A 17995-nucleotide genomic window follows, 5' to 3' on the forward strand; every position below is an offset into this window, starting at 1 on the left:
CTTAGGGTTCGGGTCTTCAAAATCCCGCAGGTTAAGCCCATCCCGCTTTCGACCCGTCCCGCTCTGAACTCGTCCCGCGAGGCCCGAAATTTTGCGAGCTTACCAAATGGAGGCCCAATCCCGCCCCGCGGCAAGCCTTTACGGATCAGGCCCGCGGTCAAGGTCCTTGATTGCCATCCCTAGATGCACAAGTCGTTATGTAGAAGACAATAGCAATTTTTGAAATGTGGACCCGGCTTAGTCCGGTTTGACTTTGGTTTATTGGGTTAAACCAATTCGCGTTTTGGCTTCCTGTAAATAGTTTTAGACCTAAAAACTCTAAATTTATCTCATTTTCTCACAAGACTTTACCTCTTTTTATGAAAAGTTTGATTTTTTTTATCAATTTAAAAAAGTAATTTATCTTATATTGTAATTTTCTTGATCATTAACATGATTAATTTTGAATCTCACTTATTTTGAATCTCACGTGGATTTAAGGTTTTTCATGGAGATTTGAGAGTAGATTCCATGAGTTAAATAGATGTAGGATGATTAGTGAAGATATTTGTTAAAATGCTTGAAATCAGTAATTTCAGTTAGTTGTCAATATCCGAATAAACTGTTTCCAGGTTAAATAATGAAACCAAACACAATGGTCTTCAGTTCTAGCCAAACACAAAACTAAATGACTTTATTTTATCCAAGACATACGATAATTCTTAGACTTGGTGGTTAAATCAACAAAGAAAACTACCACAAGAGTTTTAAAATCTTGATTTATTGGGTCACACAAACCAGAAAAAGGAAAAACTATAAAAGTCCAAGAACTTAGAAGTTGAAGGAACTAGAATTCTTCCTGCACTCGAACAGCGAATCCATGAAGATGTGACATTTGCTTAGTTTATTTCCTTCCGCATTCAAGCACTGCGAATCATAGAAAAACAATTTAAACAAAAAAAACATTCACAGAATTTTGCAAATGATTATTGAAATTAAGAACAATCATCAAAATGTAGGCCTTACTTCTTCAAATGCTTTATAGCTTATGCTACATGATTCAGTGTAATCCTTGAATTTATCGTTATCATCAATGGCAGAGACAGCAGCTACTTCAACTTTCTCTGTAAAACAACTTCTGTTTTGATGGTTCTAGGACCAAAAATGGCTTCAACGAATCTGTGTCCCATCGCATTTCCAGCTCCCCAATGAAACCCTAATTTCCTCCAAGATGTTAAATTAAATTGAAAATAAATATAAAAAAAATATAAAAAAAATTGCTTTGTAATTAAAGTTTATTATACCATCAGCTATGGATGAAAAAAAACTTTCACGCCTAGATTCAACAGGAAGCGTCACAACTTTAGCAGGAGGAGGCGCTTTTTCATCTTTTTCATCTTTGGCTGCACATAAATTAACATTTGTTTACAGATCATAATATATATACTATAAAATTCATAAAAACAAAAGGGATTATATTCAAGTCAAAAAGAATTTTGTTTACCAGGCTTAGATTTCTTATTAAACAATGGTGAAGATCGAAATTTAGCCCCAGTTGAATATGATTTGCGTCCTCCTGCATAAAGAATGTTAATCGGATTTACATAAGACTAATAGTTAGGGCTAAGTCTGAAATATATATGATAGTTTAGTGGGACTAATCAACAATCTAAAACTCAATCAAAATAGGGCTAAACTGTTTAGCAAATCAGGCGTAAAATCAACTAGATTGAACGATTGCACGAAGAAAAAGCAAAAGTAAGAAGAAGTTTGGAGACGTAAAGATTTAAAGATTCACCACCACCGAAGCCTTTGCGGCGACCCATGCATTCTCGAATCGGATCGAATGATATGCCTTTTTTGGAGATGAGGGCTTTGGTATTATAAGTGTCTTATTCGTAACCCCCAAGCCTAAAGAACCGGAGGTGCTGGTTTATCGAGTGGTGGAAATAATCAAAACAAGATTATACCAATTAATAAAGTTTTTGTATTCTTCACAACTCATTTAAAAGCCGAGATTTTCACAACATATATCTTTTTTTTTCTTTTTTTATCAACTGAGTTTATTAATTAAATTGATAAAAGATAATACATATACAATGCATCTGAAAATAAAAACAACAAATAGCATAATGAAAAATGGCTAGAAGACAACAATAGATTAAGTGAAATAAAATATAAAGATAATCTTTTTTTCTGAAGTCTTCTTTATCAAAGGAGTATATATCAACTCAATTAATTTACTTGCTAGATTTAAATTTTCGTTTCATCACCAATACCAATTTCCTTTGATGTATTACGTTGACATCATCCAAGATTAGAGCTGTAGATATTGTTCGGTTTAAAATCCAATATACTGATTTAACTGTAGAATTAAAATTTGGAGAGACCAAATTTCAATAATATATCGTCACATACAACAAAGAGAATATATATTCTGTTTTGTACTGTAGTTTTCTTTTCCACAGGGATTTCCATGGTTTCAACGATACTTCAGATTTATGTATACCAAATATATTGTCACGAAATATAGATGCTAAAAGATTATTCAGCCATACTGAAGTTGTTCTTCTGCTCTTGAACTCATCATATACTAAAGTCTTGTAATTTTCCCGGATCCCAAATTCTTCAACAAGGCACCATCTATAATGATGAATAAACAATTGCGTCATCGAAAATTGATAATACCTTATCGAACTGACATCGCAGTGGTTCTTTACCACCACAGAGATGGAGTATGTTAGAGCGGGACTGCCGGTTCTTTACCACCACAGAGATGGAGTATGTTAGAGCGGGACTGCCGTAAAACTGTCCCACACCGACAACATGATTGAATTTCAATAACCGGTTATAAACCAAATGGTCATGCATCCAACTTGTCCATGATGACGCTTGAGACGTTTGCACGTCGTGAATAATCATCATTTGCAGAAAAGCAGATCTTTGCAGAAAAGAAAGTAGTAACCCTGTTGACATTTTGGCTTGGCCTATCTCACTCTTCATCACTCACGGCCAGCTTCTCTCTGTTTTGTTCACTCTCTTTGTTACTTGTGTATCATCATCATAACACAAGCACACACTTCTCTCTTTACTCTCTTACTCACGTTTGTCTTTGTCGTTGTAGAGAGAGAAGAGAGTAATCTTTAATTGTCTACATTTTATCTTTCTCCAACTTCTTTCTATTAGAATTGGATACCTTTTACAATAACAACACATACATATTTATAGTAGCTATTAGTCTAACTACTACACACATGCTTACTTGCAACTCTAACTCAACAACTCCCACTTGCACCTTACTTCTAGGCATGTTGCTTACAAGCAAACTTGCTTACATTCCTAACAACTATTACCAACTCCAACTTAACTTAGTTAGCTTACTAACTAACTAGTTTCTTTTATTCTTCTTGTTGTGTAACTTCTAGTTACACAACCCACTAACCCTTGACTTCTTCTTGTCCATGCTGGTCTTCTTCTTGTTCCTTCGTTTCTTGCGCTCCAAGCTTCTTCTTCTTCTTTGTAGCTTCTTCTAAGCTACTCTTCTTTCTTCTTCTTCTTTGGAGATTCTAATCAAGGTTCAATCTTAACAAACCCCTGTCTCTTTTGCTTGGATGCGACTTGTGTGGAAAATTCACCACTTCCTTTGGAGAATGCTAAATGACGCTCTTCCAGTGAGATATCTACTAGCCTCGGGGGAATTCATTCTGATCTTACATGTATAAGATGTGGGGAATTTAAAACCATTTCTCATATGTTCCTCCTGTGTCCTTCTGCTGTAGAGCTCTGGTTAAAGGCACCGGTATCACCCTGACATACTGTTAACCCACCAAATGTCGGGATGAGAGACTGGTTTTCTAAAACTGGAAAGGCTCCAAACCTTCCTCCGCTAGGACTATCTTCCTCACCTCTTATCCCCTGGTTACTCTGGAATCTTTGGACTGCGCGTAACAAACTTGTGTTTGAAGGGAAATTATTTTAGATAGAAGACATCACTCCAAAGCGGTGATATGTCTGTGTTGGTGAGGAGGCAAACTCCAACAAAGAAGTAAAGCAACAGAAGAAGGCTATGGAATGCAGTCGCCTTGCCTCAGTCTCCTCTTGTTGGATCGATGGAACCAGCAGGAAACTACAAAAGCAGGAGGAATGGGATGGATCATCAAAAATGCAGCAGGAGAAGTTATCATTCGAGGTTCCTCTAATCACCCCCTGGTATGCCCTGCTTTAATGTCAGAAGCTTTGGCCATGCGTGACGCTCTCAACTCAGCTGAGAACATGGACCTCCTGTGTATACAAGTCTACTCGGACTCTCAAATCCTGATTTCGGCCCTACGGTTAGGGATGGATGTGAATGAGATTGCAGTTGTTCTAAAGGATATTAGACACCTTGCCACTCTCTTCTGTCCGTTATCTTTTAGTTTTATTCCTTGCTTATAAAACAGTCAAGCTGATTCCCTGACAAGATCAGGTCTTGAACGTCTTATTGTAACATGATCCACCTTTAAATTTAAGTAATGCTAGTAACCGTTTGACAAAAAAAAATTGTTAAAAGATAATACATAGACCATACATCTGAAAATTTTAAAAAAAAAAAAGCAAATAGCATAATGAAAATGGCTAGAAGACAACAATAGATCAAGTGAAATAAAATATAAAGATAATATTTTTTGAAGTCTTCTTTATTAATGGAGTATCAACTCAATTAATTTACTTGCGAGCTTTAAATTTTTGTCGCACCACCAATAACAATTTCCTTTGATGTATTACATTGACCTCATCCAAGATTAGAGCTATAGATATTTGTTTGGTTGAAAATCCAATATGCTAATTTAACTATAGAACTTAAAATTTGGAAAGACCAACTTTCAACGCTTGTAAAAATATCGTCATATACAACAAAAAGAATACATATTCCCTTCTGTATTGTCGTTTTTTCGATAGTGATTTCCATGGTTTCAACAATACTTTATATTTATCTATACATCAATACTAAATATATTGTATCAAAATATAGATTCTAAAATATTTTTCAGCCATTTCTGAAGTTGTTCTTCTACTCTTGAACTCATCATATAGATTCTTTAACAAGTCTTGTAATTTTCTTGGATCCCAAAAACTTCGACCAAGGCACTATCTATAACGATGAATAAACAATTGCGTAATCAAAAATTGATAATACCTTATAGAACTGACACTGCAGTGGTTCTTTACCACCACAGATATGGAGATGTTAGAGCGGGACTGCCGTAAAACTGTCCCACACCGACAACATGATTGAATTTTAATAACCGGTTATAAACCAAATGTTGATGCGTCCAACTTGTCCCTGATGATGCTTGAGACGTTCGCACATCGTGAATAATCATCATTGTCAAGCCAAGACCACTTACAACCTTAGTTAGAATAAGGAAAAATATAAGAACACTAAGAACGTGTCTTTGGAAAAAGGCCAAAACTATGACCATTGTCAACACTGAAATCATCATATGGATGTATAGATTGGAGGAGCATTACTGGAAATAACGTTACTCCAATGACCAGAGTCACACTTTGATCAAAAGAGAGGAGTCAATCGTGTACACAATCGCCATTAACCTCCATAACCGCCCTCTCTCATGGAAAACTTCTTATCCAGTCTCTTTCTATCCTATTAAAGTTTAGCTTTTATCCAGAAATTCAAAATCTAAAAGTTAAACACCTGTTGTTGTGATAAAAAAAACTGCAAAATAAGATTCTTAAGAAATTGGGAACATGCTTATTTTGCTACCAAAAGTATCATATTTCAACAATTACACACGGCCTTTCAACTTTGTCCTAATTCCACATATTTAAGGTTATATATCCTATTACTCCCCAATCAAAATTCTCGAACCATAAAACCACATAACATTTAACGTCGAAACTAAAACCAACACATAGTCGATTTATTTTAGTTTATTGTTTTAATTTGAAAATAACCAATTGATAACCTAATTAAACCGAAAATGAACTGGTTCCAAATCATAAATCAAAATTATTTAAACTCATCCTAATCTATACTATTAAAGCAAAATAATACTAGTAAAGCAAAATCCTTAATAGGACTCTGCCATTACCTTTTAAAAGTATTTACGGTGCTATGCCATTTTCTTATTTGAAATATTTTGATTATTGTCACCACCTGTTAATCAACCAATTAGATGCTCAAATTTTAGACCATTTCTAGGAAATTGAAAGCCCATCGAAACAAATTATGAGGACAAGTCATGCCACTATCATTTAATTATTACTAACAGTTTTATTAAATATATAAGAATTTTTAACGTTAAAACCTCTCAACTAAATTTGTTTTGGGTAAAAACCCTCGAACTAAGTATTTAACGGAAACCCCCCCCCCCCAAACTAACTTTATTTAATGAATTAAATCCTAACAGGTCATAATTACTAATACTACCGGTAAATTTTTAGTTTATGAATTTCTACATTAAGTAAACATAATTGAAGGGTTTTACCATTGAAAATCTAAGAAATAAAAAAAAAATCAAAATTTAATAATATTATCTAAATATTAGTAACTTAAATTTTCAAAATTACCATTTTTAATTTTTTTTGTAAATATATGAGTTTGATGTGCTTTTAACATCAACATTATATATGTATAAATTAAAAATATAAAAAACTAGAAAATATAATAAATACTATCTAAATATATACCTTTAATAAAAGGGGAAATTACATGTTTACCACTTTTATGCTACCACTTTTCATTTTTACCACCACTAAAGGGATATTTTCAAAAATACATTCTTCAATAAGTGGCAAAAGACTCTTATGCTCTTGTTCTTTATAGATATAATAAATAAATATTTATATAAATAAAAACCTAAAAATATTAAAAATATTTTTTTTAATTTTTTTCCGAATTATACTATTTCGAAATCAAAACCCTAAACCCTAAAACTCAACTTTAAACCCTAAACCATCAATCCTAAACCTCTTTTTTGAAATACGAACCCTAAACCCTAAACCATCAATCCTAAACCTTATTTTTTTTGAAATACGAACCCTAAACCCTGAAACATCAACTCTAAACCCTAAACCTCAAAACCTCAACTCTAAACCTTAAACCCTAAACCTTCCTAAACCCTAAAGCATCAACTCTAAACCCTAAACCCTAAACTTCAACTCCAAACCTTAAACCATCAACACTAAACCCTAAACCCTAAAAAGTAAACTCTAAACCCTAAACCCTAAACCCTAAAACATCAACTCTAAACCCTAAACACTAAACCTTCAACTCTAAACACTAAACTCTAAACCCTAAATCCTAAACCCTAAACCCTAAACCCTAAAACCCTAGAGTTGATGTTTTAGGTTTTAGATTTGAAGGTTTAGGGTTTTAGGGTTTAGGGTTTACGTTTAGGGTTTAGAGTTGATGTTTTAGGGTTTAGATTTGAAGGTTTAGGGTTTTAGGGTTTAGGGTTCGAATTTCATAAAAATATAGGGTTTAGGGTTTACGTTTAGGGTTTAGAGTTGATGTTTTAGGGTTTCGATTTGAAGGTTTAGAGTTTAGAGTTTAGGGTTTAGAGTTGATGTTTCAGAGTTTAGGGTTTAGAGTTGATATTAAATGGTTTAGGGTTTAGAGTTGATGATTTAGAGTTTAAAGTTGATGTTTTAAGTTTAGATTTAGGGTTTAGGATTTACGTTTAGGGTTTAAAGTTGATGTTTTAGGGTTTAGATTTGAAGGTTTAGGGTTTACGGTTTAGAATTGATGTTTCGAGGTTTAGGGTTTAGAGTTGTTGTTTCGTGATTTAGGATTTAGAGTTGATGATTTAGGGTTTAGAGTTGATGATTTAGGGTTTAGAGTTGATGTTTTAAATTTAGATTAGTTAACCTTATGTTTTTTTTTTGTCAAAGTAAATTAAAAGGTTATAAATGTCTTTTACCCTTCATTAAAGATGAGGGTAAAAGTGGTTAGTGTAAACATGAAAAGTAGTACTTTGAAAATAGTATTTTTGGCAATTTCCCTTAATAAAATTGCTAAAAGATTAAAATGTAAAAAACAAGAAAATATAATGAAAATTATATCTTATCTAATAAAAATGTAATAATAAATCTTTAGATAATTTTTATTATATTTTCTAGGGTTTTACATTTTTAATTTATACATATACACTACAAGAAAACATATTTTTTACTAGGACAGTATTAGTTGTAAATTCGTCGTAAACGGGGTGTTACGACGAATTAACCTCGAAAGACGTTTCGTTGTTAAACGTCCGTCGTAACGGAGGTTTCGTCGTAAACGACTCGTTACGTTTATGACGAAATATATTCCTCGTAAAGCGCAGGGAAAGAATTCGTCGTAAACGACACATAAGATTTCGTGGTAAAGCCCACGTAATGATTTTGATGTAAAGCACACGTAAATAATTTAGTTGTAAATCACTCGTAAACATTTTGATGTAAAACCCTCGTAAATCTTTCGATGTTAATCACTCGTAAACATTCGATGTAAACTCCATGTAATGTTTACGAGGAGTTTACATCGATTCTTATTATATTATTATTAATTAGTATATAATAAATTTTGATTTATATTTAATATTCAGAATTTAAAATAATTTAAATTTTAAAACGAAATATGAAATTGAAAAGCATATTTTAAAAAGACATTTAAAATTCATACAATAATATTTAAATTCATAATACAAACAGAAATATAAAACCAAACTACATATCCTCGAAGTAGTTGGTGGGGTTGCTCGGCTGTTGAGGGGTTGGATCGGACTCTTGGGATCTCATACTGGCAACCCAAGAGCGGCTCGTCTCTCACTCAACATTCTCTGCATAACCGGGTTTTCCACGGCCATCACGTCTAGCAAATCCTCAAGAGAGTCTAAACGAACCTGCTGGCTATCCATTTGAGCCTTCATCTGAGCAGTTTCTTCATCCCGTCTCGAAGTGTATGACGAAGTTGTCCTTGCAACTTCGTTAACAGAGCCTATACCGACTATCCGTCCCTTCTTTTTAGGAGCCACCAATAAAATCAAAACATATATTAATATAGTTAATTATGTTAGAATATTTAAAATAATGTAAACAAAAATTTTAAGTTGTACATCTTCGAAGATTCTGTCGGCCACTTCGGTGGAAAATGTGACTGGTAATCCATCGGGAGACTCCTGAGTTAGTTGCGTCTCCCGTTCTTCAATCCGACCAGCCACTGCATGGAAGAGTTTCTCAGATGCAGGATCCACAAAAACTCTGTCGGATGTGGCGTGAGTCATCTTGAATAGGTCAGACAGAGATGGTAAGACTTCCGTCTTCTCGAACTACAAAAAAAAATTAAATTAAATAGTAAAAATTATATTAATTGAATATTTTAAAATATATATTTAAAACAAAACTTACAGCTTCTAGACGGACTCCTGCATGAGGATTTTGTCCGGTTCTGTGAAGCATGGGCAAATGACCATCTTCGAGAAGCCGAGCACAAATTGGCCTTCTTGATCGAAGAGGGGTGCTCCCAATAGGCGATGAGGTCATCCCACGCATCCGTCGTGAGCTCAATGGGCTTTCCCTCATACCCGTAGATCTCCCACTTGTCCTTCCAATCGGAGAATGTGTTGCAGAGGCGGATCTTTGCCTTTGCAACGAATTCCGCCTTTACCCTCTCGGTGATTCCCAAAGACCAATGCCACTTTTGCTGAAACACAAAAATTTTGAAAAAATTACAATTAATAATAAATATTAAAATATATATATATATATATATATATATTTAAAAGTGAAAATTTAATTAAATTTAAAAATCTTACCGCAAAACATTTAAACCACGTGATCTTAACGTGATTTGGTGTCTTGCTCCAGTTCGGATATGCCCCGTCGTAGTAACCCTTAATCGTCGCCGAAACGCTCCGGCTAACACGGTTGTTAGCCCCAAACCTGAAAAAAAAACAATTTAACCGTTAGAAAATAAAAATAATTTAAATTTTAATGTAATAAAAATTAATAACTTACCAATAAGTTCCTCGGGGTCTATCGGGGTCTAGAACATCCAAACCCTCCCGTCCAGGCTGGGCAAGCAAATCCTCCACCGTTTATCTCGCGAATGGAGCATATGAAGGCACACGCAAATCCGGATGAACTGCACCTTCTGGGACAGGCTGAGGTGCAGCCGCTGGAGGAGGAGGTGGAGGCATCTGCGGTGGAAGAGGAGGACTCGAAAAAACTCTCTGAGAAGTCTGAGAGTCTGGAACTGCATCGGAAGACGATGGACCGGAAGAAGATGTACCGGAACCATCGCCAAACGACTGGGCATAAGTAGGTGCTGCTGGTTTCCTTCTAGGAGCCATCTAAAAAAAATTAAAATAAATTTAATCAATTATGACGACATAATTAAAAAATGATTTCGTTACCTAACTAATCACCTAAACTATAGTATTCCGTCATCTAACTAATCACCTAAACTAATTACCTAACTAATTAATCACCTAAACTAACTTTAAAAAAATAGAAGAGGAAAGGGAGTGTACCTTAGAGGGAGCGCAGAGGAGTTTGGGAGGAATGAACGAGACAGCCTCGTTCTCGGCGTCTCAATATATAGAAAACGTTTCGTCGTAAACGCGACGTAATATTACGACGAAGTTACCAGGCCCGCGTTTTTCCATTTACGACGAAGTTACCAGGCCCGCGTTTTTCGGTTTACGACGAAATTACGTCGAAACGTCCGTTTACGACGAAGTTACCAGGCTCGCGTTTTTCCATTTACGACGAAGTTACCAGGCCCGCATTTTTCCATTTACGACGAAATTACGTGGAATAGATTTAACCGTTTACGACGATTTTACAACGGTTAACCTTAAACACCGAGAATGAAATCCCTAAACCCCAAAGTCACATATTATCTAACATCATATCTTCTTCTCTACTACTTCTTGCTCTTTCTCCAACTTAAACTCTAAAACCCTAAAACTCCAAATAATTTAAAAAAAACTAAAGAAATACATATTATATGAAACAACATTTGTTACACATACATTAAGATGGTAAAAAAATAATATTTCTTCAAACATACGTTACAATAGAGAAATACAACATTTGTTACATATATTACATCACTCTAAATCGTTTTCGTTCTCATCAATATTACATCACTCTAAATCGTTTTCGTTCTCATCACTATCATTACAATCATCATCGTCGCTTCTCTCGAACTCGTCTTCACGTGCTTTATCTGTCGGATCTTCGGGAATATCTTCATATTGAAAGTTTTGCGGGTCGATCAAAAGGATTTCATCAGTTGGTTGTTCTGGTACCTCAACTTCATTGATAGCGTCTTCTTCTTGCAAGGGCGGTTCTTCTCCAGCGACAATGCGTCCACGAGGTGTAATTTTGATAGCAGCTAACCAGTTTATCCCGGAAGTTCGAAGCCGAGGATAAGGAAGGAAGCTAACTTGCTCGGCTTGTGAAGCTAAAATGAAAGGCTCAAATTTGTTGTATCTTCTCCCAAAATTGACATCCACAACACCAAATTTGTTATACCGAATCCCTCGGTTCACAACAGGATCGAACCATTCACATTTGAAGAGGACGCATTTTAGCTTCAATAACCCCGGAAATTCCACTTCAATAATCTCCTGCAAGATCCCGTAAAAGTCTGTTTCACCTTTCACACATATTCCGTAGTTACTCGTTGCCCGATGTCTCCCATACTCGTATGTGTGAAAGGTAAATCCTCGTGTGAAATACATAGGTGATGTGGTGACCTTTGCAACTGGACCTTGAACCAATTCGTGAAACCATACGGGATAATAAGGATCGTCATAATCAACCTGCAAAAAGCAGATATTCTTAATTAATATTGAAGTATCAAAACACTTACTTAATTAATCAATGTATGAGATATATTACGTACCTGTGATTTTAACCACTTGACAAAGTGCTTATCTTTACGTGTGTCCACATCAGTTGCAGATATTCCTGGTATTGCTTCTTCAACTTGAGATACAAACATGCTGCAAATTAAACAAATAATCAAGTCATACATAATTAACTTCAATTCATATAATTAACATTCACAAAAATATTTACCTTTCAAAGTAACGGGTCACTGCATCCTCGCAGTTGAGCAGAATATAAGTGTGGGCACTATGTTTATCCTCTTCACATGACCACCATACTTCTTTCGTTTTACCACCAAACCGTGCAATTTCGCAGAAAATGTCAGGAACACCATCAATTGGATATGATGTCGGTACTCCACCATCATCATATCTTCTAGGAACTCTTTTTCTCGTACGAACAGTTGGAGCAAAGTAGTATGATGTGAAGTTAGATGTTTCGGCTGTCAAACTCCCCGCAACTATTGAACCTTCCACCTTTGCAAGATTTCTTGCTTTCCCCTTCAAATGTTTCATCTGTCGCTCATACGGATACATCCATCCGTTGTGAACAGGTCCACGAAGCAATGCTTCATACGGTAGGTGGACAACTAGATGCTCCATGACGTCAAAAAATGAAGGAGGAAATATCTTCTCCAGGTTGCACAATATGATCGGAATGTTCTGATGAAGTTGTTCGATGACTTCTTCCTTGAACGTACGTGTGCTAAGATCTCTGAAAAATGCTCTGATGGCTGTATATTGCAAAAGTAATCAAATTAATAACATTTCATAACATATGTATATATATTATAAAATTATAATTACCTGCAAGTGCTTCATGGACATTTGCTGGAAGGAGCTCGGCAAAAGCAAATGGAAGTAGTCGTTGCATAAACACATGACAATCATGACTCTTCATTCCGGAGAACTTTTGACCTCGTTCAACACATCTTGACAGATTTGAAACATAACCATCAGGAAACTTAACTTCTGATGCAACCCAGTCAAACAAGGTTGTTTTGGCTTCTGATGACAACCGGAAGATGGGAACAGGAACGTTTCCATTGCTCTTGATATGTAACTCACTTCTTGAGCAAATATCAGGTAAGTCCATCCTTGACTTTTTGTTATCTTTTGTCTTCCCAGGGACGTTAAGTAATGTATTCATGATGTTCTCAAAAAAGTTCTTCTCAATATGCATGACATCCAGATTGTGGCGTAAGAGAAGATCCTTCCAATAGGGTAGCTCCCAAAATATACTCTTCTTATGCCAATTGTGAGAGACACCATACCCATCAGACATATTTCCAGGAACATGCCAATTTCCTCCAACTTAACTATTTCCAATTTCCTCCAACCTTAACTATTTCCTGAGCTCCGTAATAATCAATGTCTGCTTCGATCTGCTGGCCGGTGAGATATGGAGGAGGACCGTCTCTGACAATTTTTTTGTGCCGAAACAATGTCTTATTTCTTCTGTACGGATGGGCAAGTGGAAGAAAGCGACGATGACAATCAAACCAACAACTCTTCCTACCATTCTTCAGTTGAAAAGCATCCGTCGATCCAAGACAATATGGACAAGATAATCTTCCATGTGTTGTCCAGCCAGACAACATCCCATAAGCAGGGAAATCACTTATCGTCCACAGCAGAACTGCTCGCATCGTAAAATTGTTTTTCAAGGAACAATCGTACGTCCTCACCCCTTCTGACCACAATTGCTTTAGCTCTTCTATCAACGGTTGAAGAAAAACATCAAGAGACCGTTTTGGATGCTTCGGCCCAGGGATTAATATGGTCAAAAATAGAAATTCTTGTTCCATGCACATATCCGGCGGTAAATTGTACGGCGTAAGAATGACTGGCCACAAAGAATATTGTCTACCAGACATTCCAAATGGACTAAATCCATCGGTGCATAACCCAAGATAGACATTCGAATATTTGTAGCAAAATCTGTGTATACCTTGTTGAAATGTTTCCACGCTCTTGCGTCTGATGGATGTAAGACCTCACCATCTCTCTAGACATGTTCCGCATGCCACCTCATCGACGCAGAAGTCCTCTCAGATTGATATAATCTTTTCAATCTGTCTGTAATTGGTAGGTACCACATCCTTTGGTACGGTACCCTATTCCTCCCACGGCCTTGCGGTTTGAATCGTGGTTTTTTGCAGAATCGACACTCTTCTAATTTGTCATCTTCTTTCCAGTAGATCATGCAGTTGTCGATGCAAACATCAATCATCTCCGAATGCAACCCAAGACTATAAACCAATTTCTGAATCTCATAATAAGATTCAGCAGACACGTTGTCTTCTGGCAAATATTCTTTAAACAACTCCGCCCATGCATCCATGCAATTCTCAGGTAAATTATGATCCGTTTTAATATTCATCATCCTAGCTGCTAGAGACAATTTAGAGAGACCTTCTCTACAACCAGTGTAGATTGGTTGATTTGCAGCATCTAGCATTTCATAAAACCTTTTTGCATCCAAATTAGGTTCTTCTACATTTCCAGTTCCATCAGCTATTGTTGTAGTTGTTTCTAAAAATGCATCGCTAATCATATCTTGAACCCTATCATGATCTACCATCTGCTCCTGATCTTGATGATAATTATATTCATTATACAAATGATCCGGTTCTTCACTATGATGAGTATCCTCAAAATTATTATTACTACTACTAGCTTCATTTCCCCCATAATCCTCTCCATGTTGATACCAAATTTAGTACTGTGGTGTAAATCCTCTGTTTACTAAATGCTTCCATACAGTTTCACTACGTACAAATTTTGAATTCTTGCATTTCCGACATGGGCAGAACATCTTACCGCTTTCCTGCGTGATCGGTGTACAGCCCGCCTGGTGCATGAATGTCTAGCCCGTTCAGAAATGCATTCGTCACCCTCCCGTCAGAATCTTTGTGCAAATACATCCAACTCCGTAACTCGTAAATACTACCGCCACCGGCCATTTTTTCTTAGATTTTTTTTTGAAATTTTTTTTTTCGGATTTTTTTTGAATTTTTTTTTTTCCGTTTCTGTGTTGTGAGGAAGAGAGTTGTGGGAAATGACATATATATAGAGAAATTTTCGAGTTGGGTAGTTGAAATATAACAACGATTTTACAAGGAATGTTTTACATGAATTTTACATGGTTTTAACATAATATTTACAACGACTTTACGACGAAATTAGGTAAGTTAAAGCACATTGAATACACGTTTTCACCTAAATATAACGGTAACATGTTTCGTTGTAATGTTGATGTAACGATTACGACGTATTTCTCATTCCACGTACTTTCGTCGTAAACTTACATGGATTTTACGACGAAAATATTTCGTCGTAAATTTACATGGCGTTTACGACGAAAGTTGGTCTCCTCGTAGCTGCGTTGTAAACACCATGTAAATTTACGACGAAATATTTTCGTCGTAAATCTTCGTTGTTATGAAAATGTTTTCTTGTAGTGGGTTAACTAGATCTTGACCCTCACCTGATGATTATTTTAATTTTTATACATATAAATATTTGATTTACATAATTAGTGTTATAATTTTAACATTTACCATATTACTAATAGTTTAATATAATATTTTTAAACACAATAATTATATAGTTTGCATGCAGTAATTTAATTTATTGTTGATATCTTGCATATTTCTATTGTTTTATCCATTTATCCATGTGCATTTTGATCATATAGATTAGGATTTAGCCATGTTTAGGTTGCATTTTGCATACATGAGTCCTTATCAGGTATTGGAGTACCACATGGAGTTCTTGGAGGCACTTGGAGGCATTTGGAGCTCAAAAATGAGTGTTTAGAGTGGTCATTGGGCGAGCAAGGCATGGGAGCGACCAGTCTGGAGCGACACCACCAAGTCGCTCTGATCACCCTACTGGAGCGACCTAACCAGAGCGACAGGGAGAAGTCGCTCGCGGTTTCATCACTCGGAGACGCGAGAACGAGCCCGGAGCGACCTCTCGGAGCGACACAGCGAGGTCGCTCCAGCTGAGAGCGACGTTATGGGAGCGACAGGGAGAAGTCGCTCGCGGTTTCATCACCCAGAGACGCGAGAAGGAACCCGGAGCGACCTCTCGCAGCGACACAGCGAGGTCGCTCCCGAAGCCTAGAGCGACTTGTCGGAGCGACGGGCTGAGGTCGCTGCGCGTTTTATTTCTACTCGAACTTGTGATTTCTCAAGGGCCTTTTGGTCATTTCATTATGCACGTTTTTATTTTCTAAACCTATGTTTTAATACTCTAGGAGCCACCAAGAGGGGGATCATCTTTGTTCTTAGAAAAACCACCAAAAAACCTTTGGAAAGTCATCTCTTTGAATCAATTGATCAGTTTATTATTGAGAATTCTGTGTTCTTATCTATTTCCTGTGTTTCTCTACATGATTAATCTGAAATCCAACATGGGTTTAAGAGGAATCATGGAGATTAGTGAGTAATCACCTTTTGAATTCATGGGTTAGGGAGATTGAGGGTGATTAGGTTAGAACTAGGATGTTTTAGTGTAGATCATTCATATTTCCTTGCTAGTAGAGTGAGCATAAAGCATCTTCTGAGTTGGCCACTGAGTAGTTGAACCTTAGGCATTTCCCCCCCGAAAGGTGTTCGAGGAAATGCCCGAGACAACTCTTCTTAGCTTTTAGCATACTTTGCCAAAGACATTTGTTGTTAGAGGTGCTAAGATAGCCATTGGACTTGCTAGTTATGATTGCTTTCATATTATTCAACCAAAGACATTTGATGTTTGAGATATGTTAGCAAATGAGCATTCATCTAGACATAGAGCTTGCTTAGAATTGTGTCTAGGCTTAAGGTTGATAGTTTGATTGATCATTTGCCATCCTTAGTTCGATACTTGATCACCCAAGGTCTAATCCCTATGCCCATGAGTTCTCTTTTCCCTTAGTCAAGAAGTATCATTCTGTTATTGCTTTCTAGTTTTAGTCATAGCTTAAAACCCATCTAAATCATTGGTTGCACTTAGATTAAGTGAGTACTTGCATTCTCAGTGCTTTGATATCCCTCAGAACTGGTTCGACAATCATTTATACTACAGCATTTGTCTTAGGAGCCTTGAAAACTCCTAACATCAAATTGGCGCCGTTGCCAATTTCTGAGTAGATTTAAACATTGAGATTTAGTCAATTGCTTGAGACTAAGTCATTTTTATTTTCTTTTGTTACTGACTCTTCTTCACCTCCCTTTAATCTACAGGTGTATGAACTTGCGGAGCAGGGGTCCATCAAACCTAGTTCCAAGAGCAGCAGACATCAGAGCTTTAGAGAGAGAGTGTGCTAGAAAGAGAAGAGAAGAAGAACATCAGGCTCAATTGCAGAGACTGAACACTGACATGGGAGACGTTCATCAAGAAGATGCAGGCGTCAATGGCGCTAACAACAATGGTCCACCTAACCAACAGCGAGCAGCTCGGCCCATTGGCACTTACGACCGTCCAAACATTCATGGTTATCGATTGGGAATCCGAGCACCCGCTGTGGCAGCCAACAACTTTGAGATCAAGTCAGGACTCCTCAACGTGATCGAGAACAACAAGTATCATGGCTTGGCTCTAGAGGATCCATTTGATCACTTGGACAGGTTCGACAGCTACTGTGGGTTGTCAAAAACCAATGGTGTCTCCGAAGATGCCTTAAAGCTCAAGCTATTCCCTTTCTCTTTAGGGGATAAAGCACGTCAGTGGGAGAAGTCTCTACCAAGCGACTCCATCACCACTTGGGATGACTGCAAGAAAGCATTCTTGGAGAAGTTCTTCTCTACTTCAAGAACTGCTAAGCTGAGAAACGAGATCTCCAGCTTTCAACAGAAGGGCTTGGAAGGTTTCAGTGAAGCCTGGGAAAGATTCAAGGGGTACCAAGCTCAATGCCCACACCATGGTTTCTCTAAAGAGAGCTTGCTGAGCACATTCTACCGTGGTGCTCTTCCTAAGTACAGGGCCAGACTGGATACAGCTAGTAATGGATTCTTCTTGGGGAGAACTGAGGAGGATGCAGAGGAGCTGGTTGACAACATGGTTAAGAGTGATGCAGTCTACAGTGGAGACCACGACAGAGGCAGTAGATCTGATGATAAGCAAACGAGGAAGGAGTTGAAAGCTCT

The 17995-nt window shown here is 36.8% G+C and overlaps 1 protein-coding gene and 1 non-coding gene across 3 annotated transcripts; both read right to left on the reverse strand.

Moving 5' to 3' along the window:
• Nucleotides 1-645: 645 nt before the first annotated feature.
• On the reverse strand, nucleotides 646-1913 carry LOC106364003. Of its 2 annotated transcripts, none has more exons than XM_013803652.3 (5): nucleotides 1778-1913; nucleotides 1484-1555; nucleotides 1284-1382; nucleotides 1006-1195; nucleotides 646-906 (listed from the first exon to the last, which is right to left on the reverse strand). In XM_013803652.3, exons 1-4 carry the CDS (start codon nucleotides 1803-1805, stop codon nucleotides 1089-1091), a joined length of 306 nt encoding a protein of 101 aa, XP_013659106.1. In that variant the 5' UTR covers nucleotides 1806-1913; the 3' UTR covers nucleotides 646-906; nucleotides 1006-1088. The 2 variants fall into 2 exon arrangements, with proteins under 2 accessions (XP_013659106.1, XP_048603920.1); XM_048747963.1 differs by having other exon boundaries at nucleotides 1781-1842.
• A 15756-nt stretch (nucleotides 1914-17669) lies between these two features.
• On the reverse strand, nucleotides 17670-17776 carry LOC125582656. Its single transcript, XR_007320113.1, has one exon. It is a non-coding gene; the product is annotated as a small nucleolar RNA R71 (small nucleolar RNA).
• Between the last annotated feature and the right edge of the window lie 219 nt (nucleotides 17777-17995).

The sequence above is a fragment of the Brassica napus genome, chromosome C2, assembly GCF_020379485.1.
Source record: "Brassica napus cultivar Da-Ae chromosome C2, Da-Ae, whole genome shotgun sequence".
Taxonomy (NCBI): domain Eukaryota; kingdom Viridiplantae; phylum Streptophyta; class Magnoliopsida; order Brassicales; family Brassicaceae; genus Brassica; species Brassica napus.